The 26,743-nt window shown below is 23.7% G+C and overlaps 8 protein-coding genes across 8 annotated transcripts; 5 read left to right on the top strand and 3 right to left on the bottom strand.

Annotated features, from left to right (window-relative positions):
- Window positions 1-1,528: 1,528 nt before the first annotated feature.
- Window positions 1,529-7,795, top strand: PVVCY_0100760 (conserved Plasmodium protein, unknown function; the record flags this gene model as incomplete). The annotated part of the gene is made up of 1 exon (XM_008628461.2): window positions 1,529-7,795. One exon carries the CDS (start codon window positions 1,529-1,531, stop codon window positions 7,793-7,795), a length of 6,267 nt encoding a protein of 2,088 aa, XP_008626683.2.
- An 841-nt stretch (window positions 7,796-8,636) lies between these two features.
- Window positions 8,637-10,471, bottom strand: PVVCY_0100770 (GTP-binding protein, putative; the record flags this gene model as incomplete). The annotated part of the gene is made up of 2 exons (XM_008628462.1): window positions 8,637-8,892; window positions 9,075-10,471. The coding sequence occupies 2 exons, from the start codon at window positions 10,469-10,471 to the stop codon at window positions 8,637-8,639; spliced, it is 1,653 nt and encodes a 550-aa protein (XP_008626684.1).
- An 852-nt stretch (window positions 10,472-11,323) lies between these two features.
- PVVCY_0100780 (conserved Plasmodium protein, unknown function) lies at window positions 11,324-13,696 on the top strand (the record flags this gene model as incomplete). Its single annotated transcript, XM_008628463.1, has 1 exon — window positions 11,324-13,696. The coding sequence occupies one exon, from the start codon at window positions 11,324-11,326 to the stop codon at window positions 13,694-13,696; it is 2,373 nt and encodes a 790-aa protein (XP_008626685.1).
- Window positions 13,697-13,981: 285 nt separating this feature from the next.
- Window positions 13,982-16,192, bottom strand: PVVCY_0100790 (diphthine methyltransferase, putative; the record flags this gene model as incomplete). The annotated part of the gene is made up of 12 exons (XM_008628464.1): window positions 13,982-14,130; window positions 14,222-14,295; window positions 14,406-14,507; window positions 14,605-14,670; window positions 14,770-14,836; window positions 14,946-15,010; window positions 15,100-15,168; window positions 15,285-15,318; window positions 15,405-15,510; window positions 15,654-15,732; window positions 15,837-15,993; window positions 16,111-16,192. The coding sequence occupies 12 exons, from the start codon at window positions 16,190-16,192 to the stop codon at window positions 13,982-13,984; spliced, it is 1,050 nt and encodes a 349-aa protein (XP_008626686.1).
- Window positions 16,193-16,737: 545 nt separating this feature from the next.
- On the top strand, window positions 16,738-20,244 carry PVVCY_0100800 (conserved Plasmodium protein, unknown function; the record flags this gene model as incomplete). Its single annotated transcript, XM_008628465.1, has 1 exon — window positions 16,738-20,244. The coding sequence occupies one exon, from the start codon at window positions 16,738-16,740 to the stop codon at window positions 20,242-20,244; it is 3,507 nt and encodes a 1,168-aa protein (XP_008626687.1).
- Window positions 20,245-20,365: 121 nt separating this feature from the next.
- PVVCY_0100810 (conserved Plasmodium protein, unknown function) lies at window positions 20,366-21,197 on the bottom strand (the record flags this gene model as incomplete). Its single annotated transcript, XM_008628466.2, has 4 exons — window positions 20,366-20,427; window positions 20,582-20,674; window positions 20,765-20,991; window positions 21,145-21,197. 4 exons carry the CDS (start codon window positions 21,195-21,197, stop codon window positions 20,366-20,368), a joined length of 435 nt encoding a protein of 144 aa, XP_008626688.2.
- Window positions 21,198-21,657: 460 nt separating this feature from the next.
- Window positions 21,658-24,759, top strand: PVVCY_0100820 (conserved Plasmodium protein, unknown function; the record flags this gene model as incomplete). Its single annotated transcript, XM_008628467.1, has 1 exon — window positions 21,658-24,759. One exon carries the CDS (start codon window positions 21,658-21,660, stop codon window positions 24,757-24,759), a length of 3,102 nt encoding a protein of 1,033 aa, XP_008626689.1.
- A 527-nt stretch (window positions 24,760-25,286) lies between these two features.
- Window positions 25,287-26,657, top strand: PVVCY_0100830 (sorting assembly machinery 50 kDa subunit, putative; the record flags this gene model as incomplete). The annotated part of the gene is made up of 1 exon (XM_008628468.1): window positions 25,287-26,657. The coding sequence occupies one exon, from the start codon at window positions 25,287-25,289 to the stop codon at window positions 26,655-26,657; it is 1,371 nt and encodes a 456-aa protein (XP_008626690.1).
- Window positions 26,658-26,743: the final 86 nt, after the last annotated feature.

A 26,743-nucleotide genomic window follows, 5' to 3' on the forward strand; every position in this document is an offset into this window, starting at 1 on the left:
TTATGACCTTATTTTCATATATTAACTTTTTTTTTTTTAATGAAAAAATCTATATAATATTAGAAAATACTAATATTATATTAATAATTTATCGTAGCATGCATATAAAAGAACTGATTAAAACAGTTCAATGCATTAACTTTATATTGTTTTAAATTGCAATGTAATGAAATGTGAATATGCGCCTGCATATATAAATATATTTATACATAATTATGCTTATATACATATATATACTGTGCTGAATGTACATATATATGCTTATTTATTCATATTTACATATATTTAATCCGTTTTAATTAAAAAGCAAAAGACCTTTATTACTTATCATGTTGCTTATGTGTATTCATATACAATAAAGAGAAAATTCATAAAAATGACTATAAAAATAAAACTAGATCTAAATATTATATATATATATCTATTCTTATAAGTGTGCAAAAAGCATAATATTTTTTTATCGTTTTTTTTGTCTTGTTTTAGTAAGACTTTTCCTTTTCACGTGTTTTTTATATAAAATTTAAAGTGTGTATTAAAAATGAAAACTATAACATATAACATTTTAATGTCATTATTTTATTTATATTTTATATACTCTATTGTTTGTTTCGTAGATAGCTATTTATTACCCATATATAAATATGTATAAAAAAATTAGCATGTTTTTGCTACATATTTATACTTGCATATATTTAAAAAAAACCGAGAACATATTATATGTTGTATATATTTTTACTATGTTCACTATTATTAACGAGTATTTGTGTGCATTACTTTAATATAATATTAATGAATAATAATGCAAAAAAAAAACTGAAAAAAATTCAAAGAGAAAATATTACCTATATATAAACATGCTTATCTAAATAATTTAATTTTTAAGAGAATATTAAATTGTTTTTGTGTTGTCTCTTACATTTTTATTTTTTATAAACATCTTATTTATATTTTCATAATTGTTAAACGCTATATGCTAAAATTTTGGCAACATTCCGTTAGCATTTATACATATATATATATATATGCTAGCATTTTATGTTTCATACATAAATGTGTGAATATATATATGCTGCATCATTTTATTTTTTATCTCGCATGTTTTATGTTTTATATTGTTACTACATTTATGTAATATTGTTTTAGACCGAATTAACACACACCGATTGGTGGAAATGATCATCAAGATATATACAGTTGTTTTTAGTAACGTCTAACTTATTTTTATATTTTTTTTTTTGTATTCTAAATGAATTAGCATATAAGTATATGCAAAATTCTTATAAATTCACTAGCATATCATATATATAATTGTATATGTTATGTATTTATATACATTGCTATAAAAGCAACCTTTTTCATATTTTTATATTGTTTTTGTATCGATGTAAAAAAATAAAAATAAACAAAAAAAATATATATATATATATTATACATATCTAGTGCAATATATTTATATATAATTGTTGCATATTGAAATAAAAAAAAAAAAAAAATTTTTTGTCAGAACACAAGATTAAAGAATAAAGACATGGATTACAAAGTGAATCAAAAAGAATCATGTGATAAATATCTCATACAATACAACGAAAATAATGAAGGCTCATATATAATTGATAATTATAATAAATATAAGAAGTTGTCTCGATTTAATGATACTGATATAAATAGCTGTGATAACATGCATATGGCAGCAAACAAATTTAATAATAAAAAAGGGACATCAATTATTGGGAATAGTTATCAAAAGTTTAATGTACATAATAATTATAATGGAAATTTAGATAAAAAAAATGAATTTGAAACTAGTAAGAAAGGATCATACTTATTACGAAATGAAATTGAGAATAAAAATGGCATTCCTTATAAATATAACAATAATAATAATAAAACAAATTGTTATGATATCTCACAAAAAGATAAAAATATAATTAACAGTGACATAATAATAGCACAAAATGGGCATCAAATTGAGAATAAACAAAACGAAAATATGAATTATACAAATATGAATCATACAAATATAAACCAAAATAAAAACAAAAAACAATGTATACTAGTTAGTGAATTACCTAATCGAAATTCTGATAATAATTTAGAAAACCGAACACCAAAAGAGATAGCTAAATCGTCTTATGAAAAAAATATCACTAACATGAATAATGGTTCGAGAAATTGTTACATAAATAATAGTACAAATAAAGAAGCCCATACTAATATTGGACCGTCTGATAAATATAAACATATAAATAAAAAGACATATCGTTCCATGAATCCATTGAGTGAAATATTTACAAATGCTATATATTCAACTATGCAGAATAATTCTATAAATAAAACCAAAGAAATGAAAAAAGAATGTGTTACTGCCAAAACATATCATGAAACGAATGAGAAGGGACCTAGCACTAGCACTAGCTTGAGTAAGTATGAAAATAATTATAGTACTTCCCTTAGTGTCCATAATAATAACATAAATAATGAAAACGATATAAATAATAATAAAAATACCAAAATAAAAAATATTTATAAAGAGCATAATTACGATGATTACAGTAGTAGAAATCAAATGGTATCAGGATCTGAACTTCGAAAAATAAATTATGAAAATCTTAAAAAGAAAAAAAATTATAAAAATAATATTTATAATAGTATGAATAATAATATGAATAAAGAAAATATAGCTTATTCAAATAATGATCCCAATAATATTAGTAGTATGCATAAAATGCCAACGATGGTAAATTCAGAGAATGAAGAAGATGGGACTCATTTACTTCACAAACAACAAATAAATAGCAAACTCCAAAAAAATGAAACAATAAAAATGGATTCTAAAAAATATAAGGGACAAAATTATATAAGTAGAAAATATAATGAAAATAGATTCATTAGTTCAATTCCAATACAAAAAGGAAATGTCTCGAAGAATTTTTCTGGAGTTGGGACAGGATATACTAGTATATATAATGAAAATATAAATAATTCTAACAATAATGGAGGATATAAACATAATGATATATACAAGAAAATGATTAACAATTATAATAATTATGGGTCGACGAATAATAATTATAATTTATTTCGATCCTTTGATGGAAAGGATAGACAGGAAAAAAATAACATAAAAAATCAGAACAATAAATTTATTAATATTACTACAAGTACAAAATCGGCTGAAAATTTAAATCAATCTTTTAATTTAAAAAAAAAAACAAAAAAAAATAAACCAGGAAAGAGCCAAAATAATAACAAGAATAGTAATGACAATAGTTCCAAAAACACAAAGAAGGAAGAAGGACTAGCAACAGAAACAGCCAACAAGAAGAACAATAACAATAGTATTAATAATATTGATAAGACAAATAATAATGATAGTGGAAATGTTAGTAAAAAGAAAAATGCAAATAAACATTATAGTACAAATTTATGTAATGCATGTCTAAATGTTGATGATGATGTTTATATTAAACAGATTAAAGAAATAATTGATAGAGACATAAATTTGTCAGAGGAAAATAGTAAAATAATATCTGAGCTAAAAACAAATGATATTTTAAATTCTTATATTTTTAAAAATATGAATTCTTTAGAGAATTTTAGAAAAGGAGGATTAACATGGGTAGTATATCCAAATGATTTGAATTTACAAAATGATAATAGTAGTAATAATAATTTAGTGTCTCAATCTAATGATATTTCTAGTGTTGAAAATAGTTCTGAAAATGTTGGAATTCGTTTAAAAAATTCAAAACATACAACAATAAATTATGATAAATTAGAGAAGGATAAAGAAAATAACAATAGTAATTTAAATGTTAGTAATGAAATAGATTTTCCATATACAGATTTAATAAAAGATAATATATTTTATAATGATAAATATATAATAGAACCCCTTATAGAGAATACATGGTTAAAACGGGTTCTATTAATAATTAAGAAGGAATCGCTAGATTTAGATGCATTTGTATTTAAATTGAAATATTATTTTTATAAATCTGTTATTTTTTTATATCAAGAAGGTATTAAAGCATATTTAGGGGATGTAGCAAATCAAATGAAAATTTATATTAAATATAATTTCTGGTCTGCTTCTGAAATAGCTTATATTTTATTACAACTAACAAAAATATGTAATCTAAAAATAGAAGTAAGAATAAAAGGGGAAATTGGATGTGTAATATATCTAAATGAAGAACCTCCAAATTTTAAGGGATTTATTGATAGTCATACTTTGAATAATATATTTACTAAAAGGGATTGGATGTTGTTAAATGAATTTGCAATCCAAATGATGAGATATCAATCTAGCGAAGAATCTAATGAAAATTGTAATTGTCCATCCAATAAAAATATGAATTCACAAAATGGAATTTCAGAAATATTATGTTTAGAAGAGTTAGAAAAAGATCTTGAATCTGTTTTTAGTCCCGATTTAAATCAATTGATTTGTGATGAAAATAGCAAAGAAAATGATGATACATCTAAGCCCATTTTACAGTTTAAGGAAAATCCAGAAACAGATGCTAAACCAACTTCTACTTCCACATCTGGTAATGATCAAGTGGGCAACAATTCGACATACATCGCTACAGCAGATAAAAATGATTGTGTAGAAACGAGTAGATGTATATTTTGTTCTTCATCTAATAAGAAAATGAAGTCCTACATGTTTAATGGTGGTCGATATGCATTTGCTGCTAAATTGAAAGAAAAAATAAATGAATTTAAATTTAAAAGGTTAGGAGATATTATACATTTAGTTCAGCTGGCAATACATAAAGGGATTTTTGTATATTCTCAACGTATTTTATTACCAGTATCTGCATGTGAAAAAAGTGCTGATGAATTATATCCAAAAATAAAAAGTTATAATTATGAAATTTGTAAAACTTTAAAAGAAGTTATGAATATTATTTCTTTATTAGTTGATCATAGACCAAATGGTTTAGTACTTGCCCAATTAAAACAACAATTTATTCTTCAATATAAAAAAGAATTAAATAGTTTACACTTTGGATATAAAAAATTACAGAACCTACTATTGTCTGATCCTTTTAATAGATATTACAAGCTTTATATTCCTAATGCGAATTTACATCGAACTCATATTCAGCATCGAAAATTTCAAACCCCTGAGAATTGCAAAATATTTAAAAAAGAATCTGATGACCTTTTCCCGCATCTTAAACTTATTGAAGACACCGATTTTTATTATCATTATTATTCAGGGTCTTCCGATTTTGATGACCAAGACGAGAGAGAATTGGAAGAAGCGGAAAATGTAGAAATGAAAGAAAAAGAAGAAAGGAGCGATATGGCTGGAGCAGACAAGAATAGCTTAATTTCGAACAAAAAAAAGAAAAAAAGAAATGTAAAAATTGAGCTAAAATACAAAAATATAAATAAGTTACCATTTTTTATACAAGAAAGTATAAGAACTATATTTGAGTTTAATGGAATGGGAAATAGTGAGAAAGAAAATGAACTAAATGAAGATATGCGGTTAATCGGGGTTTCCATAAATAAAATAAAACAGGAAGAAAACAAAGACAATGATGATAAACCAAAGGAAGAAAATAATATAACAGATAATAATATTAATAAGAGAAATAATTTAGTTAACTATTTATATCATATAGATTTTGATACAGAAAATAATAATGCATATATAATTTTGTTTAAAAAAATAAAAAAAATATTTAATACTTCCTATCCAAATAAGGAAACTGATGATGACATTGACAAGAGTAATTATGGTTGCAAAGATGAAGGTGTAGAAGAAAAATGGAATGATGCTAAATATAATATATGGAACTTTTTTTATAATAAAAAAACAAATGATTATTTAGAGATAAATAACACATTTTATGTTTCTCCGCTTTTGAATATTTATTCATTGATTAAAAAATATAAAATAAAAAAAAAAATCAATGAAACCCTTTATGCTGAAAGTAGTCAAAAATATATAGATGATATAAATATTGAGAATACTCAGTTTACTACTGCATCAACAGATAATAATAATGATCATCAGGACATGTCTAATTATAAATATCAGAATAGTTTTGCATCTTTTGAAGATAGTAAAAATATTTTATTAAATGGTCAAACTGAACATTCGAATTTTGTCGACACAAACTCGAGTGCTCAAATTGATAATAAATATAATTTAGAAAAAGCAAAATTAATAAAAATCGTTAACCAAAATAGTTTTGCTAACAATTTTGATGACACAAATCAACAATATTATAACAATGTGAATAAATCTGGTAATTTTATTTGGCAAGAAAGGAATATGCCAGGTTCTAATTTGGGTTCTTATTCTAATATAGATGTAAAACTTAACAATATCAATGTTAATAATAGTCTAGTTAGTTGTGCTAATAAATTAACCAATAAATATAATCAAAAAGGTGTTAACAAATATTGTAAAAATGAAAAAGAAGAAAATTTTAATGTGGCTAAAAAGAATTATATTAAATCGGTGCTAGAAGAAAACTATAATTATTTAGTTCAAAATAAGGATAATATTTATAATGAACATATGAGCAATTCCTTACAATTTGATAGAATTGAAAAGGGATCTCAGAATGTGCCAATAAATATGTCTAATAATGTGAAGAACAAATTTAATGCCTTTGAAACGAAGTTAAATAGAAATAATACCTTTTATAATAATAGTAAGATCAATAATTTAGTGCACCATGATAAAAATGATAAAAATATTTATTTTGGTACTCACCAAATGAATGACGTAGTAAATTCGAGCTTATATAACAGAGGTAATGGAAGTAGTGATGATTTGCTTCTGGATTTTATGCGCAATGAAATGTGTTACAAGAAAAGTAGCAAAACAAATGTTGTTCTTGAACAAGATGAAATTCAAAATGATTTAAAAAATTATATAGAAGAAATAAATGAATATGAACATGGAAATAATATGAGCATGAAATATTTAAATAAAAATATCGATATAAAATTGAATGAAATTAAAAATAGAGACAATTTTACAGATAGCTATTATGATGAAGAGGATGCAAATTATTCTGATGATTTATATAACGGAGATGATGTAATTAATTGTGTTCATAATAATGGCTATTTTAGTATTGACGACCCAGATGATAGTAATATGGACCCAAGCTATGAACTTTTTTATAGTATTGAAGATAGCAATTTTATGAACAATCCAGAATTTTCTTCATTCTTTATGGACAAAATGAATGATGCAATTCATATGAGCAATGATAGTAATAATAATTTAGATACCGATTCACGTTGTTTTAAAAAAGTTAGTCTTATAAATAATGATATGAATGGGATTGAAGAAAACAGCCATAATAGTAATTCTACAACTACAACGACGAACACTATCGATATAACTAAAAATAAAATATTCATCAATAATAATGAAAAAAATAATCTAATCACAAAATATGATGGTAATATATTTCAGGGCCGCAACTGTTTAGATAACAAAGGACATAATTATTATGATGACCCCAACGAAAATACAAAAATAAATAAATCCATGTTTTTTGAATATAAGAAAAATTCTAATTTATATCCGAAAACGGGATATTTTAATAATATATACACTAATAATGCAAATATTAAAAATGGAGATATATGGAACCATAAATCTATATCAAGTACAAATTTACCTTTATTAAATAATGGCATATATAACGACAAAATGAATAGCTTTTCTTTTTACCCAAATAATGTAGTACCCCCACAATATATTTCGAGAAATCATAGCCGTTTTAATAATATAAATAATTCAAAATAATATATCGATTTTTTTTCATATAAAAATGTACCCAATTAAATAGAAACTGAAAAAATGTAAAGAAATAAAAAGGATTGTAATTTATTAAGTGCTATCCAAAATGAGACACTCTTTCTCCTAAAAAATTATGCACATTTAAATAGCTAGTTTAAAAAAATAATAGACTTGTCCATAGCTCAATAAAACTAAAACACATAGTTAATGATAAAAGGAATAGAAATTATACAACATCCATTTTAAACAAATTAACTTTAGTAAACATACCGACTATTCTTACCGTAACATTTTTTATATGTATCAATCAAATTAAAAAAAAAAAAAAAACTATCACAAAAAAATAAACGTATTTTAAAACGTCAGGAAATAATAACTATTTACTGAACGAAACAAATATGAAAAAATTGTGCAAAATTAAAAATATACAAAGTGCCTAATTAATACACCTAAGTATATATCTTGAATTGTATATATGATATATTTTCCATCAAATAAAATAATATAAAATATTTAAGGTTTCCGAATTTTGTCAAAAAGTGTGTATTCCACAGTACACTATTTTAATAATTTGTGATAAAAATTACTTAAATGTTTCGTGTTACATTTTTTTAGTACAGTTATAGAACTATTCATAATTTAGAGAATTTAATTTTTTTTTTTTTTTTGTGGCGAAATATATTATTGTTTTTGTTCATAAATATACTAATTTTTATAATAAAAACCTGACCCGTTCATGCGATTTTGATAGAATTTTTCATTTACTAGCCAAAATTGTTTATGCCGTTCATAAAATTTCATGCACAAATGTATGCAGCTATATAATGCATGATATTTTATATTATTTTTATAAACTTGAAAAAAATTTATCATTATGCTTTAATTTATGCACAGAATTCCTTAGACAATTAACAAATTCTGTTATTCCCATTCCATATTTTGCACTGACAAAAAAAATGGGGACATTATTATCATAATTTTTTATTCCCTTATAAGCTTCCTCCATTTTATTCATTTTTTCTTTGAAATTTAAATCACATTTGTTTATAACAACAATGTAAGGTTTTTGATATATATGCTCGTCTTTCCGCTTTAATTCTTCCCTGCAAAGGATGAAAAATGATACAGTAAAAAAAGGGAAATGCAATATATTGTAAAAAAAATCGCATAAAAATTTATTAAACTGTGGAAAAAAACTTTTCCATTTTTGTGTAATTATCTATATTTTGCAAAATTAAGGGGCTACTTATTGGAAGTAACCACATATAATGAAATATATAAGTACCTGATACTAGAAAACTGGGAAACTATATCCATGTTGGCATCAAGAATTATTACAAGAAGATGAGTTAACTCCATGTATTTCATAAAATTTGGATTAATATTAAAAGTTATGTTATTTTTCTTGTCATTTTGAGAAGTTTGACTTTTTTCACTAAAAAAATCTGCTACCGATATTTGATAGTTGTCTTTAAAAAATATTTTTTTCAATATGTATAAATTATTAACAGTGTGAATTTGATGGGTAATTAAAGATAAGAGAGTTGATTTGCCAACTCCATTATATCCTATAAAGCATATATCACTAATACATTTATATACAACACGTATATAATTAATATCACCATTTTGTCCTTTTTCAAATGAAAATGTATTTTGCATATTATTCCCTTTACCGCCCATTCCTCCTTTTGATAGTAAAATACAATTATTTGTTTCACACAAAAGTCCAATATATTTTTCTTTTCTTACACTTTGATCCATAGTTTTTATTTGTTTTAAAATATGTTGGTTTCTTTTAAGATAAACAGGATCTTCTTTTTTTATAATATTATAAACATTTTCTTCATAATTCGATTTATAATAAATTAAATTATCCTCTTTTTTTTCACATAAATTTTCATTTGTTTTTTTCTCTAATTTTATGTTGTTATCTAAATTGGTTTGAAAACTTTTATGGTTATCCACTTCATTTTCACCAGACACATCATTTTCATTTATGTTGTCCTTATTACTTTTATCATTTTGATCTGATAAAATTTTATAAACATGACAAACTTTATTTAAGTATAAAAAAATATTGGTACCATTTTTTCCTCTCAATTGATTTGCTTTCCCTTTCCCCCCATTTGTAGCTAATATAGCACAAGGTAACTCTGATAAATTGTTAATAAAAATATATTTATTTTGATCATCATTTTTTTTATTTCCAACATTTTTATGATTAATATTTCCTTTAACAGATGAATAGCATAAGTATATACTTCCGCCATCTCCCCCTTTCCCTCCATTAGGTATTCCTAAGTTTCCAAAAACTTTTCTTTTAAATTTTTTAAAACTAAAAGCACCATCTCCTCCTGCTCCACTTTCACATTTGATTATTCTTTCACTTTCATAAAAAATGGATTTACTCCTATTAAATTTTACTAAATTATTTTGCCATTTTATTAAATCCCCTTTATGATCTATATTTTCACACACATGTGTGGTATTACTATCATCCTCATTATCATTTTTTTTTCCATTTTTATTATGTCCATACGTTTTAATATCTTGTTTATTTTCTTTATTAATAATTTTTATGCTATAAAAAAAAACACTTTTGGGAAAAATTCTACCTCCACATAAAATAGTATTATTTTTTAATATTGCTCCATTTATTTGTTTAAATTTATTAATCATTTCAAAACGAGCTAGCTTTTCAGCATATACAAAAATGAGCAACACAAGTTGGTTGTATATTTTCCTCCTTTATACCTACTATATATATAGTGATAAATCAAGATATTCTTTTTATAGTATATGTAAAAGTTATGGGTATATTCATATAATCCTTATATTTTTCAAAAATCTTTTTGTAAATTTATTGGATGGTGTAACACTGAGAAATGATGACAACAAAATTATGTCAGTGTCATAATTTTTATGTAAAATTTGAAAAAAAAAAAAAAAAAGCTACAAAATAAGCTAGCTAAATTTTAATTTTAGCTAGTTCCCATAAAAATATAATTGAGAAATACTAATAATAATGGATAATTATACATAAGATATATTATATTTCTCATTTAAATATTCTATAACATTGTCGTAGTATTTAATATAAATTACTAATTCTCTCTCTGATAAGGGATAGAAAATATTTTATAGCCGATTTTTTTTTTTGAAATACTTTAGGGGCGAGATTTAAAATAGTTTTTATTTATTTACATACGATTTTTTTTATTTACTATCTAGCTAATATAGATTGTGTGCTTATTAGTTTGTAATATTTTACATTTTATTTCCTATTTTTTTGAAATATTTGAAAAAATCACTAAAAAATTTAGCTAAAAATTTTAACGAGAATACACATGACGTGTAATGTATTAATAAACTTTGTGATAAACTTATTTATGAATAAAAGTTCTTTAAGTAGTCTTTCTTGATTTACATTCTTTGTTCTACTATGCTGTGAAAATCAATTTTTTAATTTTGTTTGTGGTGTGGTGGTATTATCACATATTTCTGCAATCAACAGTTTCATTGCCAATCTTAATGAAAAAGGTTTACTGTTTTTTATATTTTTGCAACGGGTTTTTTAATGGTACAACGTATAACAGAAAAACGATTTTCAACGTAAATATAAAAAGGGTTAAGGATATAGGAAATAAGCATACACAAAAGAATAATCACAATTTTAGTCATAACTTTAATCACAAACTTTACAATGCGGATGAGAGTAATTATAGCCAATTTGACATAAATCGCGACAATGAATATAACGACATTCTAAATGATATAATATATGAATATGAGAAAGAAAAAAAGGAAAAAAATAAAGAAGGGGAGAACACATCTCAAATAACTGACAAAAGTAGAGAAGAAAAAAATAAAGCCAACACAAATAGTGATACATACATACCGAAAAATATAGAACAACATAAATCCCAAGATGACAAAGATGACAAAGATGAAAAGGATGAAAAAGATGGAGCACTATGGGAAAAGGAAATTAAACGAATAAATAAACTTAAAAATAATAATTTGTTAAATTTATGTGACTTAAATTATGACCTGCTAAAACTAGTTGTCAATACATCAAAAGTAGATGAAAATAATGAAGATGAAAATTATAATAAAATAAGTTTATTTTTAGAGTCACAAGTTATGAATAAAAATAAAGGAGAACCAAATATGTGTATTGATGACAGTATAGGTAGATACTTTTTAAATGCTGACGATAATTTTATAGAAACCATTTCAGAGAAAGAATTGCATTGTTTCAAAAATATAATACATAAAAAAATTATTTATCTTAAATATCAGTATTTAAAAAAGTATAAAAGTGCTATCGATGAAGTAAAAAAAGTTAGCAAAACAAAAACCGAAGAAATAAATAAACATGTGTCGCTAGTATATGAAGGAGATGAAAATGAGAAAAATAATGAAAGTGTCGAAAATGATGAAGGAAAAAATAGCATTCATGTAAACTACTCTGAAGAAAATGAAATGGAAACAAAAACCCCAGAACTGTCTTTAGAAAAAATCAATGAAATGATAGATCTTAATCAAAAGCTTTCTAAATTGCAAAAAAATTTTGAAGACTTAAAAAAGTTTGATATATTTAAAGTATTAAATGAAAATCGATTTTTAAATAATTTAAAAATAAAAAATTTTCAATTTGTTGACTATCCTTGTGCTTCTTTAAAGGAAGACATGGATCAGTTCCTAAAAAATGTGAAAATGAAAAAAAATGAAAATGTAGAAAGTGAAATGGAAAATTACTGCTACTTGAGTGTCCCTAAAATGAATGATATGCATTTTTTAAATAACGATAAAAAAACAATAATAATAAATGTACCTACTGAAGAAAAAAAAGAAAAAAAAACATTAAAACCTGTGAAGGAATTAAATATTGAAACAGATAAAGCAATACTATTACTAAGTCAGAATGATAAAAATTTGAATGTTAGTGTTCGAAATATTTGCGATAAAATTGGGTATCTAACACAAGGGTTGTGTATATATCCTCGATTGCACAGTGAAATAAACGATCACGCATTTGATAATAATAATGATGAGAGACATTTGAAAAATGAACAACTCATAAAGAGACTACTAATATTATTAATCTTTTATTTTAAGATAAAAAATGTTTATGTTATATGTATGGATGATATAAGTTCAAAAATTTTTTATAATTTTATCAAAAATAATAATAATATTTTTAAGGACTTTTACACATGGGATATAAAAGAAGGAAAGGATGGAGAAGCTGATCCAAACTTAGAAAAAAGAGAATATGTAGATCTTGATGAGATGACATTTTCTCAATTTTTCAACAGAAATTTTGTACCTCTATATACAATAGAATCAATAATAAAAAACTATGTGTTTTTAATGAATAAAGATGAAGAATTTTATGATATTTCTTTTTTTAAAAGATCTTGTTTATTTATGTTTTTAAATAAAAATTTAAACAAACAAAGTCATGTTTTTTTTTCGAAAGTTCAACATTTTTTTTATTACAAAAAATTTGATTACCCATATATATATAATATTGATAATAAATATTCAGTAAGCACTTTAAAAAGTTTTAACGAAATTATTTTATATCTAACCACCTGGATTGATATATTTAATACTGGTGAGTCAGAGAATTTTAATTCAGGTGATAGACTTAACGAAGATGAGCAAGAGCAGGAAGAAGAACAAGGGCAAGACCATTTAGAACCGGCTATAAATAGTGGACCTACCAAAAGTGATGACGACATAAGTGAAAACTACGACCCAAACCGAGTTGATGAAACAGAACAAAGATATAACGATGAAGATGAGACTTCTATGGAAGATGAATATTCAGAGTTTGATGAGTCAGGCGATGCTGACGAAAGGGAATGCAGTGGTGGATATGGTGACAACCCATAAATAAAGAAAAGAAGGAAGAGATACAAAATAAAAAACAAAAAATTAAAAATACCCCTCTCTGCAATCAGTGATGAGCAGATGAAAAGGTCTAATAAGTTAAAGTAGTTTTTAAAAATAAAAAGAAAGACAAATATAATATGAATAGTGTATTGAAATATGTGGTGCACAAGACATACAAAACTAACATGATAAGTAGAATAACTTTACAAACTTCGCAAACTTCACAAGCTTCACAAACTGTGGATAAGTTCATGTTTTGTCTTGGCTTCTCCAAATTGGATTTCGCTAATACCACAACTGGGCCTCTTTATTATAAAAAGAGCAAGACATGTAAATTTTTTTTTTTTTTTTTTTGTATTTGTCTAAAATTTTTATGGCATCAATCCCGTATGTTAACTCATTATTATTATTTATACTTTCTTTGAAAATGTACTCTATAATATTTCAAAAAAAAAAAAAAAAAATGATAAATAATTATAAAAGTAACAAATAAATTACATATATATATAAGTATATTTTTCGTACCGTTTTCTTTTTTTTTTATTATTTGGGCTCCTCCATCACACATTGCAACAAGTAATTTATTTAGAGCTCCATTTCTAAAAAGGAAAAAATAGTAAAGATGCAAAATTATAGTTTGGTGTAACTAATGAAAATACACAAATTAAGTAAAACATGTTTAGTGGCATTTTTTTTTTTATTTCCATACTTATATGCAAATTTAATTCTCCATATGCTCGATTTTAAATCAATTGTTTGTAATGGGTTCTGGATATTTCTCATGTCAAAAATTCGGATTCGGTTGTCATACCTAGGAATAAATGGCAATAACAAAGATATAAGATAATAAAAAAATAATAAGTAAAATCATGTTTTTATATATTTAGGGCAGTTTATTTTTTTCATACGAGCCCGTGTATAAAGTCCCGCTGAGAGGCTCAAACTTGACTACTGTAACTCCCTGCGAATGGGATCTAAAAAAAGTAAAATATGTAAATCTATATATACACAAAGATCATATGTGTCATTTATTTATTTAGGGTAATATTTTAATTTGATAAAATTTATGCTACCTATTATTTTTTTGTGAACAATTTTTAGATCTCATATCCCAGACTTTGAAAGAACAATCATCAGAACCTAATTAAAAAAAATTTGAATATTATGAAATAAAATTAGTACACCGATGTATGTATATATGTACATGTGAAGATCCTTTTTTGGATTGCTTAAAAAAATGAAACCATACCAGTAGTAATTATATTTTCATTTCCTGTGAATGCACAAGACCATACGTGATATTCATGGGCTTTCCTGTTTTATAAAATAAGATAGAAAATATATGGAAAAATCTTTATCAAATATATACACTATCCCATCTTAATTTGTATGTTTTTTTTTACCATAAGTTGATTGGGTTACCATCAGAGAGAAAGGACATATCCCCATTACTGAAGGATATACATATTTTACTGAAAGAGGAGAGGAATTGCAAAAACTTACATGAATTATTAAGCTTAAATAATATGTAGTATCTTATTTATTCATTTTGTTAATTCTGTTAAGTTTTTTTTTTATTTTTAATTACTCTGTCTTGTTTTCTAGTGCATCAAAAGATAGACCTATAATTAAAAAAAATAATTTTTTCAAATGAAAATTATTAAAATTGGAATATTAGTATATTGTGTATATATATAATTTTATTTACCTGAGTTATTTTTTTCATCACTAGTTGTAAATATTTTATCATAGGTTCCCTCCTTTATGTTTGATAAATATAATCCGTTGACACATATACTGCCAAGTATTAGATTCTAAAAAAAATAAGAAAAATATTATATGGCTAGTCAATGGTGTTTTCATTTTCTTTTTCAGTTTTTCATTCATTTTTTCATTCATTTTTCTTTCAGTTTTTCATTCATTTTTTCTTTCAGTTTTCTCTCGTTTTAATACTAACATCATTTGCGAACAGGTAGCTTGACTGCAGAATCCCGTTATGGTAGTTTATATTTTTCTCATAACTTAGCACATAGTCACTTTGAAAAAAAAAGTAAAATATAATAAAATGAAATAAAATGAAATACGGAATAAAAACCATTTAAAATGATGCCCATATATTATGCACAAATTTTAGGAATACTTTTCTGTTTTCAATTGGTTGTCATTAGTATTCTCCACAAGTCTATAAAAATAAACTTTTCCTTTTTTTTTTTGTTCACCGCTATTTACTTCTTTATTCGTTTTAAGTTGATATGTTGATATAGCGGTTAGACCAAAATACTCACTAAATTTATCATCTACAAAAAAAAAATTATAGCCATTTTTTTATAGTTATATAAAAGTGTAAGTCATATCATGCTAGCATAAAACTAAATTATGTGTATTTTGAGAGTTTTGATTATTTTCGCCTTAACTGTAATAATTTAACAATGTTATGCTGGGAAAAACACAAATATCATCACAACAGTATTTCAAATTATATCTTTTCTCTATCATTATTTCTATAATTTTGTCACTACATTAAGTTAGCAAATAATATATATTCATATATGTATGCATAGCTAATATTTAAAACATCTTTTGTAGCTAGCCAATTTACTTTTTTTTTTTTTTTTTTTTTATTCCTTATTCATATTTTTTATTTCATATTTATTTTATTTCCATTTTTTATTGTTCTTTTTGTTAAGCTTTTTAAAAAATATTTGTTTTGTTATTATGAGTATGCGCAAATTTTTCCCTTCGTTTTTTACTTAATGTTGTTAATACATTTTATTACTGTGTAATATTTCAATTTTTTTGAAAATACTTTTTGCGCATTTTTTCACATTCTCTTATTCCAAATTTGGCATTTCCTTCTCCCCCCAAAATATCTGAAATGCTATCCCACACAAATCCTATCAGTAATGTTTTAGTCAATTATGTATAAATAATAAAACTGATAATTAATATACGTGTGTATATATTGGTTACAATTTTACTATGTACTATGGATATATGTAGTAGTAACTAAAATATAAGTAGATAGTTACACGTTATTTTTAATGAACTCACGATTTCTTCTCTTTCTTTTTTTCTTAAAATTTTGTTTTTGTTACATTAAAAATATTAACAGATTTACAAATAGCAGTTTTTCAATCTTAAAAAGTGAAAAAGACCAAGCACAAAATCGAAAAAAAAATAAACTAATTTATTTAAATAATACTACCAATTCTACATATGGAAATAAAAATACTCTAAAAAATGGCAGCATTAATAATATTGGATCTGTAGAAAACATAACAGACAATTTTAGTTGTGATGAGAATAAAAATATTAGTACAAAATTTCTAAATGCAAATAAAGAAGAGGATTATAATGATCTGTATTTCTATCATATATTTAAAAAAATTAATATTATAAAAAAAAATAAATATATATATAGCCCAGCAAAATATGAATCAATACGGTCATATATAAAGAGAGAATTAAATGATTGTCTAGATATAAATACTACATCTTATATATTTAAGCTTTCTGAATATTTTCCAAAAAATATTTTAGAAGCATCCGTATATGTAAATGAAGTTATAAATATTCTTAGTTTTTTTACCTTTAACAATGTTAATAATGTAAATCAAATAGCTAGCTGTCATACTGATCTTGGTATTGACAATACAAAAGAAGAAAAAAATAAATTAAATGAAGATTTAAAAGATTTATCTGAACACGTTAATATAAATAACAATGACACTAATATTTCTGGTGGAATTATAAATACACACATTAGTTCTAATGCACTTATGGATAATAATCACATGAACAGTGTTCATAATTTTATGAACAAGTCAGCAGAAAATTACCAAAATTTGTCTTCAGTAGATCAAAATAATTTATATGATGAAGAAAAAATACAAATGATAAAAGAATCATATATAAATAAACTAAAAGGAAACAGTGAAGATACAAGCATATCATGCAACTCTCACGGCGATGCTGACAATAGTAGCAATATTACTAGCGATAGTAAAGATGAAGATTTGCTCATTTCAACACACAAAAAAAAAGATGGTACAAAAATTAGCAAAGTAATAAGCAAGGATACAAACTATAAATCATTTAGCTATTTTTTTTTTCGGCTAGTTGATGCCATTAGTGGGTTATTTTGCTGCATAGGGAAAAGGAGCAAAAGAGAAGAAATTTATAATTATTTAAAAAATTTTAAATCTATTGAAAAAATAAAAAACTATAGTATAACTGATATTAATTTTAATACCGATTTTATGATATACATTATAAGGTTAACAAAATATAAGCATGATAATTTTATTTGTTCTTTAAAAAAATTAAAAATGTATGACACTGAAACAATTAAAAAAATATTTTTAAGTTCAGTATATGATAATATTTTAGATTTGGAATATATAAAAAATTTAGAACATGAATATATTATAAAGGAATCAAAGGGAGAAAGACTTCCTAACAAAATATTTAATGGTTTAACTGAAACCAAAAATATTGATAACAATGTAAAGACATCCCAAAATTTTGACCAGACAGGTAATGTTATAAGTCAAAATATAAGCCAAACAAATCTTACACAAATTGAAAAGAAATATAAATTTTTATTAGAAAAGAAATTAGAAGAGCAATCTACTAAAAAGGATGTTCCAAAAATCAATGACGGTGATTTAAAAAATTTAATCAAAGATATTATAGGTAAACATGTTTTCCCAAAAAATAGTGCTCCTTCAAAGGATAAAAAAAAAAAAAAAATGAAAAATGACAATAAATTATTGCCTGTGTATATACATGAAGTCGAGGAAACTCAAATAATGGAAATATTGAAACAAAATAAATATAGCCATATAGATTTGGACTCTATAACTATAAAAAATCTCATAAAAAAAATGAATACCTTACTTCGTTCATACGATATTAACATTACTGTTCAGGTGAAAAAAGAAAATACTAGCATTTCTGATGAAAAAATTATTAACAGTTCAGAAGGAAATAAAAAAATGCCTGAACAAAGTAATACGAATATGGAGAGCGAACAAAATAATGAAAAAATAAAACAAGATGAAAGCGAGACGGAAAAAACTAAAACAGACTTACGTGTCGATTTAAGTGACATAACATTGTCAGAAGTAAAAGATTATATACATGATAATGAAAAGAATGAAAAGAATGAGATAGAAAATATAAATGATGATGTCCATATTGGTCAAAATAGTGATATACCCGAAAAAGATGTTTTAAAATATTTTGATGTAACAGAAAATAAAAATTCTATAATATTTGAAATTAATGATTATATTTTGGAAAACGAAAATAAATCAGCACAAAAACAGGTAGGAGAATCAATCAAATTTGGAAGTGTAGAAAAACTTGATGAAAATAATTTAAACCAAATTGAGGAGGAACTAGCAAATGAACAAGAAAAGAAAGATAGTACCGGCACAGAGCAAAACAAAAATGGTGGACCCGATATAAACTTATCGAAGGAAGTCGAGGCAGAGGAAGAAATGGAAGTCGAAGCAGAGGAAGAAATGGACGATGAAGCAGAAGAAGAAATGGACGATGAAGCAGAAGAAGAAATGGATGATGAAGCAGAAGAAGAAATGGATGATGAAATAGACGAGGCTGTGGAAGATGAAAGGGAGGAGACGGAAGAGGTGGGCAAAGTGCGGAGAATAAAAAAAAAGAAAAAAATCAACAAGGAGAACAAAGAAATCGAAAATTTAAAGATGTATTTTCGATACATAGACAATAATAAACTAAAATATAATTTTGAAAACGTATACGGAAAAAATATGGAAGAAAAAATAGAATTATTATTATTTATTTTAAAGAATGAAAATAAAAAAAAAATTATAATATCAACTGATGAAAAAGAAACAGAATTAATTAAAATGAAATGTAAAATTGAAAAAGTAGAATATGAAGATATTGTAAGTACATTAAAAAATATAAAATATTATTTTGCAAAAAATATAAATGCAAATAATTCATGTTTTGTATTTATGAATGAAATTGAAAATACATTAGTCTTACGAAAAATGTTTGGAAAATTAAGAGAAAGTAAAGATGAAGAAAGAAAAATAACAATATATCATTTTTATAATAGTGAGCATAAATCACTTGTCCTTAAAAAGTTATTTTATTCTATAACAAATGATGAAGATTCTTATTCGAAATATTTAGGTAAGCCTAAAAATAAAAATTCCCAAACTAGGGATACCGAAAAAGGTGGTCCGATTCCTGGACGCACTTCTGAACGAAATATAAAGGCACACACATTTGAAAAGTATAATAATAAAAAAAATGATGAAATAAAAAAAAGAGGAAAAAAAAAGTTAAAACCATCTGAAAAAAATTGGTTAGCATTTAGAAGAAGAACTTTAAAAAAAATTGATGAGATGAAAAAAAAAGCTGAACTTATAAAAAAAAAGAAAACTGAAAAAAGAGATAAAAAAGTTAAAAGGGTTATTGAAAAATTAAAATCAAAAGAAAGAAAACGAGCTGAAAAGCTAGCCAAAAAAACAAACAAACAAAAAAAAGTAAAATAAAAAAATAGGAGATACAATATTACAAACTTTTTTTATATGAAAAATGAGAGTGTCAATATACACATAATATGTAGAATAAAATATAGACACATATTATGACTAGATTGAAAGTATGAATATTTTATTCGTCTATATTTTGAATCTTATCAACAAGTTCCTTAAATATTTCTTCTGCACCAAATTCTGTAAAAAAAGAAAATAAAAAAAAGTTAGCACCTCCATGAATTTGTTTTATTGATCTATACATAGATCGACTATTTCATTTTTTTTTTTAATTAATCTTTTTCGTTTTACACAATGTATTACAAAATTTATAATTTTTTTTCAACTTTTTAACCTTCATTTTTTTTTTTAATTAATGTTTTATTTTGAAGAGAATCATATATTTCGAATGTCATGTTATCTGTGCATTTTTCTCGCACAGTAATACCTGATGTTTTCAAAAAAAAAAAAAAAATGAAAAATTGTCATATATACATGAACATATTAACATATAAGAAGTATTAATCTGTTTTTGTACCCTTCAAATTTAGTGAAATAATGTCCTTTAAGTTTTCAAAGATATCACAATATCTATAATCATATACAACTTCAATATCTCGATTGAAAATTAGATCGCTAGTTGGTTTTATTTTTGAGTAGCGTCCTATTTTTTTCATCTTAAAATATGGGTACTTTAAAATAGTATGTTTATGTATCATATCATTTTCACTAACATTCCTTATTTTTTTAATTCGTGTCCCATCTCTGTAAAAAAAAGTTAATTAGTTTCTACATAAGGTTGGTGAAAGTGTATGCACATATATTGTGGCATGTATGTAATATTGCTAGATAGAGGAATGGTTAAGCTATTTGTCATATTTTTTGACAGTTTTTAACAGTTTGATTTTGTTTCCTCACATTTTAGGATTCATAAACTGCTTCCATTCCTTAGCACTTTTAAAGTGTATCATGCGAAAGAAAATTAAAAACTTTTTTTTTTTTTCCATTTTCATATAAGTTATGTAAGGGGCAAGGTATGCAACTTTTTTTTTTTTTGAAAATGTTGAAAGAAAAAATAAACATAGAGCTTGTATTGATTAAATAAATTAGAAAATATAAGAGTATCTACTTAATAATGCATTTATATTATATAAGAACATATTGTATATAACAATCTTAGTTGATATAAAAAAAATATATTCCCATCATTTATATAGAAGTAAGAGATTGTACACATATAGGGGTCCCTATGATTGAAATAATTTTTTTTTTTAAATTTATAGATAATGTTAAGAGATAGAAAATAGTGATAAAAAAAAATAAAATAAAAATGTAAAATAAAAAGTATATGAAAGAAAGATATATAATCTACATGTTTGTAATATTTTAAATTAATAGAACTGGCAAACTTTTGTTTGCCTTATCAATATAATGTTCAACTATTTTTTAAAGGGATTTAATAATTGCAAAAATAAAGTTGATGTTGACCATTTAAGTAAAAAATTTTTAAAACACATTTATAATTTTAATGCATATGAAATATCATTATGCCTAAATAAATTTTCGAAAATAAATTATAATGAAAAAGATTTTTGGAATAGAGTTTGTAAATTAATCACATCAAGTGATACAAATGTTTTGACACGGTTTGAAGTAGTGAAGAATAGACAACTGTCAAAAAATGCTGAGAATAGGAAGGGAGAAAGTATAGAAAACAATCATATAAATCAAAATAAAAACTTCCTTAACATTTTTAATATAGAAGAACTGTGTTTACTAGTAAATGCATTAGCAAAAGTTAATATAAAAAATGAGGAAATACTAAAATTGGCTTCAAACAAAATCATGAACGAAATAAATATTAACAAACATGCCATAAATCTGTTGAAAAATATTTCCGAGCTTAGTACTACTAATGTAGAAGGGGCTAGTATAGTAAGTAAAAACATTTCAGACAACTACAACAAAATTAATACAAATTTAACAGAGAGAGATATAAGTGCGCTTATCCAATTTATATTGTTACAAAAAAATGCAAAAAAAAACAAAGAAAATGGTGGAGAAAATGATGGAGAAAATGGTGGAGAAAATGGTGGAGAAAACGAGTTAGAAGCAAAACTTATTGACAGCTTGCGTAAGGTTAATTATATTAGTGAGCAGAGTATTGCTTTAATTTTAAATGCATGTAGTAAAGGTTATGAAAAAAATAAAAAATTATTAGATGTTCTTAAAGTAATTATAATAATGAAAATAAAAAATGAAGATAATAAATGTTCTGATATATTTATAAGTAGTATTACACATTCTTATGCATCATTTTATTATAGAGATAAAGTTTTATTTAATTTAATTTCAGATTATACTTGTAAAAATATGAACAGTATAAATATAAAATCGCTAATTATAATTTTAAACAGTTATGTTAATATTCATATTATAAATTTAAAGTTATTTAGTGCAGCTATAGAAAAGCTAGCTGATAAAAAGGTCATACAAACTTTGTCTAATCAATGTACATCAAACTTAGTTACAATATTAACTAAATCTTATAACTATTTAGATCGACAAAAATTGGAATACATCTTTAAGCATATTATAAAAAGAATAAAATGGGAATACACAAAATATTTAGATATGAAAAAAAAAAAAAAAAAAAAAAAAAACATATCTAATTATTCTCAAAATTATAGTGAAAAAATAGAAAACCTATTTATTACATCCTTTTTAATGAAACATTTGACAAACATACTAAACAACCTTAGTAAGTTAAACTATGCTGATAATGATGTGTTTGAAATATTTACATATTTAATTTTAAAAAATCAAAATGATATAAATAAGTTAGATTTTATGAATATAGCAAGTGCATATTCAAGACATGGATATATAAATAAAGAAATATATCAACTTGTAAAAAAATATTCGAAAAAATATATTACTTGTTCTGATTTAAAATATGTAGAATTTATTAATATGTTTACAAGTATTGCAAACTTTTACTTGGTTGAAAAGAATGACAATTTCGAGTTGGAGATACAGAAAAGGGATGGAAATTTACAAAAACAAAATGAACATCTTAAAAGCAAATTCAAAGACATTCTAAATATGATAATAAATATGCTTAAATTGAAATATGTTGATAAAAATGATATGGCATCAAAGGAAGGAGAAGAAAAGATATACTCTCAAGAATGTAAACATAATAGTGATCAAAAATGTAAGTCATATAACAATTGCATTATCAATGATAAAAATATTATCGACAATTTAAGTATAAACCATTTATGTAGTATTTTATCAACCCTTAGTAAATTAAACATTCATGATGAAGTTATTTTTAAAAACATTTTAAATAATTTAAAAAAAAAAATATTTAAAATGGATTCAAAATGTTTGTCTATATATTTATTGTACATAAGTAAGTTCAATATAACATTAGATACTTACATAAAATCGGTTTTATCAAATTGTTTCATAACTACACAACGGTCTATGATTTCAAAAAAGGAATTAAATTATGGTATCCCGATTGAAGACAAACAAAATATTGCTTTAAATAAGATGGAAAAATTATATGATCAACTAAAAACAAACGATCTAGTAAATACAGTGTATATAATTAGATGCATGATAAAGAATGATTGGGAATATAAAAGTAGTATGCCAATAATTTATAGATACTTAAATAATATTTATAAAATTTGTAATAATAAGAATGAAGAGAAATTACCAAACCTTCCTAGTATTATCAAAATAGATGATACAGATATAGATGAAAAACAAAATAGGACAAATCGAAAAATGAATATCCATTGTTCATCTATATTAATAAACACATTAATTATTTTAAATACACATATATATAATAATGAGCATTATTCAAAAATAGTTATGTATTTATTATTTTATGCATTTAAGCACATTTATGAATTACTAGATCTTGGTATTCCAATTAAAAAAGCAATATATGAGGAGTCTGATAAACAAACGGATTATATAAAAAATGTAATAAAAAAAAAAATGGATTCAGCTAGTATTCGACAAATAAATATGGCTGCTCTAATGATATATCATTTTACACCATTAAACAAATACACTTTTATGAGCAACCAAATTAATTGTAATAAACATATATCAAGTTTAAACTGTAACTTAAATAACTATCCAAAGATGATATTCCCTTTTTTATGGTTTTTTATAAAATATGCATCGTATGCTCAGTTTGAAAAATATAACTCTATATATAATTCCATTACAAGTGATAAAATTTTAATCAACTATAATTATGACAACAATGATTTATATTCTAACTTTTCTGAAGATAAAATTAATGAAAAAAAAAAAAAAAATATGGATAATAACTTTTCTCTTATTCCCCATGTTTCCCATAATGAAATAAGTATTTATTCAACCATTTTAAACGTTTTAAAAAAAAAAAAAAAAATGGAATATCAAGTTTTTTCATCATTTCCGATTTATCTCTACTCTATCGACATATTGATAATGCCACGCCATCACAATATTCAAAATTGACACTTAAAATGGTTGAAAAAGTTGAAAATTTTCGAAAAAAAAAAAATTTTTTTTTAATTTTTGCCTAATTTGTAAGGGCCTATTTTCAACTGCTGCCCATTTTTTTCTGCACATGCGTATTTACGTAGTGTTACATTTTGTATCTTTTCTTTTTAAATTTTTAAAATTTGTTCATATTTTTTGTGCTTTTAATATGTTTGCGATTCTACTGTGAAATAAGTTTATTTTTTTTTTTTTTAAATATGAAATACTGTTAATTTGCTAACATTTTTAAGGCTTCCAAACAAAGAGGAAAATAAATAATTTATACATATTATTGTAATAATACAATGAGGTGATACTTTTTTTTTTTTTTTCAAACTAGTACATGGATGGTTAGTCATTCATATTGATAAAGGGTTGGCTAGGTATATTTTATTTCTTTTTATTTCTCTATAATAATAAGGAATTTCATTTGTATTTACATAATTGTGTGGAAAAGGTGATTGGATAGTTAGGAAGATGTAATTTTCGAGGGCTTGCAAAGAATGGAGATAGATCCTCAACAAAAAATAACTGATGTAACAATAAATTTGGAAGGAATTAACAAGATTGAAAAAAACAAATTAGAGTTTATATTTAATGAGTTAAAGAGAAGTAAAAGTATAGAAGAAGTTTTTTATAATATAGCACAATGTAATAATAAAATAATTAGTTTAAATATATTTGATGGTTATCCTGATGTGAAATTAAATAGTTTAGTAGATAGTCATATAACAATAGATTATATATTTAAAGAAAAAAAAAAAGATTATATGATTGGGACCAATGTTAATAATCGTGGTGAAATAACTGGTGATATTGAAATTAGTTTGCCATATATTTTTAAAACAGTAAATAGTATTGAACTTAAAGGAAATATAAGTAGTTTATATACAAACAACTTTTCAATACGTTTTGTATTGCCATATATAAAATATTTTAAAGATTGGAAATTAATTTTTGAAACATATATATCAGCATTTAATAATATAAAATGTGGATCCTATAGTATAAAAACAAATTCAGTTAGAACTAATTTAGTTAAAGAAAATCATTCCATTGCTTGGGAACTTAACCTTAATAAAATATACCATGAAATAAATAAAAATTTTATTCCCTCAGATAATGTTCTTAAATTTCCAGACAACCATATTAAACATACTATCAAATATGTATATAAAAAGGATAAGCTAAATTATGTGAATCTAAACAATTATAAAAAAGACAATGAAAAAAATCAAAATGGAAGTCAATACACATTTTATCCAACTTCAGGGTACTACTATGAAATACAAAATGAAGTATCCTTGCCTTATTGTGAAGCAAATTTTTTTAAAAATCATTTAAATTTTTTATATGCTAAAAATATATTTAAAAATTTTTATTCATATATACATTTTAGTAATGGAATAAAATATAATTATAATAAAAATAAACAATATTATTTAAACAATTTCAATTTTACTGGTAGTATAGGAAGTTCATTAATTTTTCGAGGGTTTGAATATAACTCTATTGGGACTCCAGAAAAATGTTTTAATTTTAATCCACACAATAAAAATTATGATATTACTTATAACTATTTAGGAGCTAATTATTTTACGAATATACAGCTTATGTTTAAATATATATTAAATATTCAAAATATTAATCCTATGTTATTTTTTTATATACAATTAGGAAGATTAAGTGATAATTTTTATTCATCTTTTAGCCAATTAAAAAAGGATACTCGTCTTTCAGCAGGTTTTGGACTTATGACATATGTTCAAAAAAATGTAGCTCTAGAACTTTCATTTAATTTTCCATTATTACACCAACATACTGACAAGACAAAGTTTTTCCAAGTTGGTTTAAATTTCAAAGCTGCATTATAACCTGACCAAGTCATAATATTTTGTTTATTCACATTGCTTAATCATTTGTTTTTTTTTTTTTTTTCGTTTTTTTTATTTTTACATTT

This window comes from Plasmodium vinckei, assembly GCF_900681995.1.
Source record: "Plasmodium vinckei vinckei genome assembly, chromosome: PVVCY_01".
NCBI lineage: Eukaryota > Apicomplexa > Aconoidasida > Haemosporida > Plasmodiidae > Plasmodium > Plasmodium vinckei.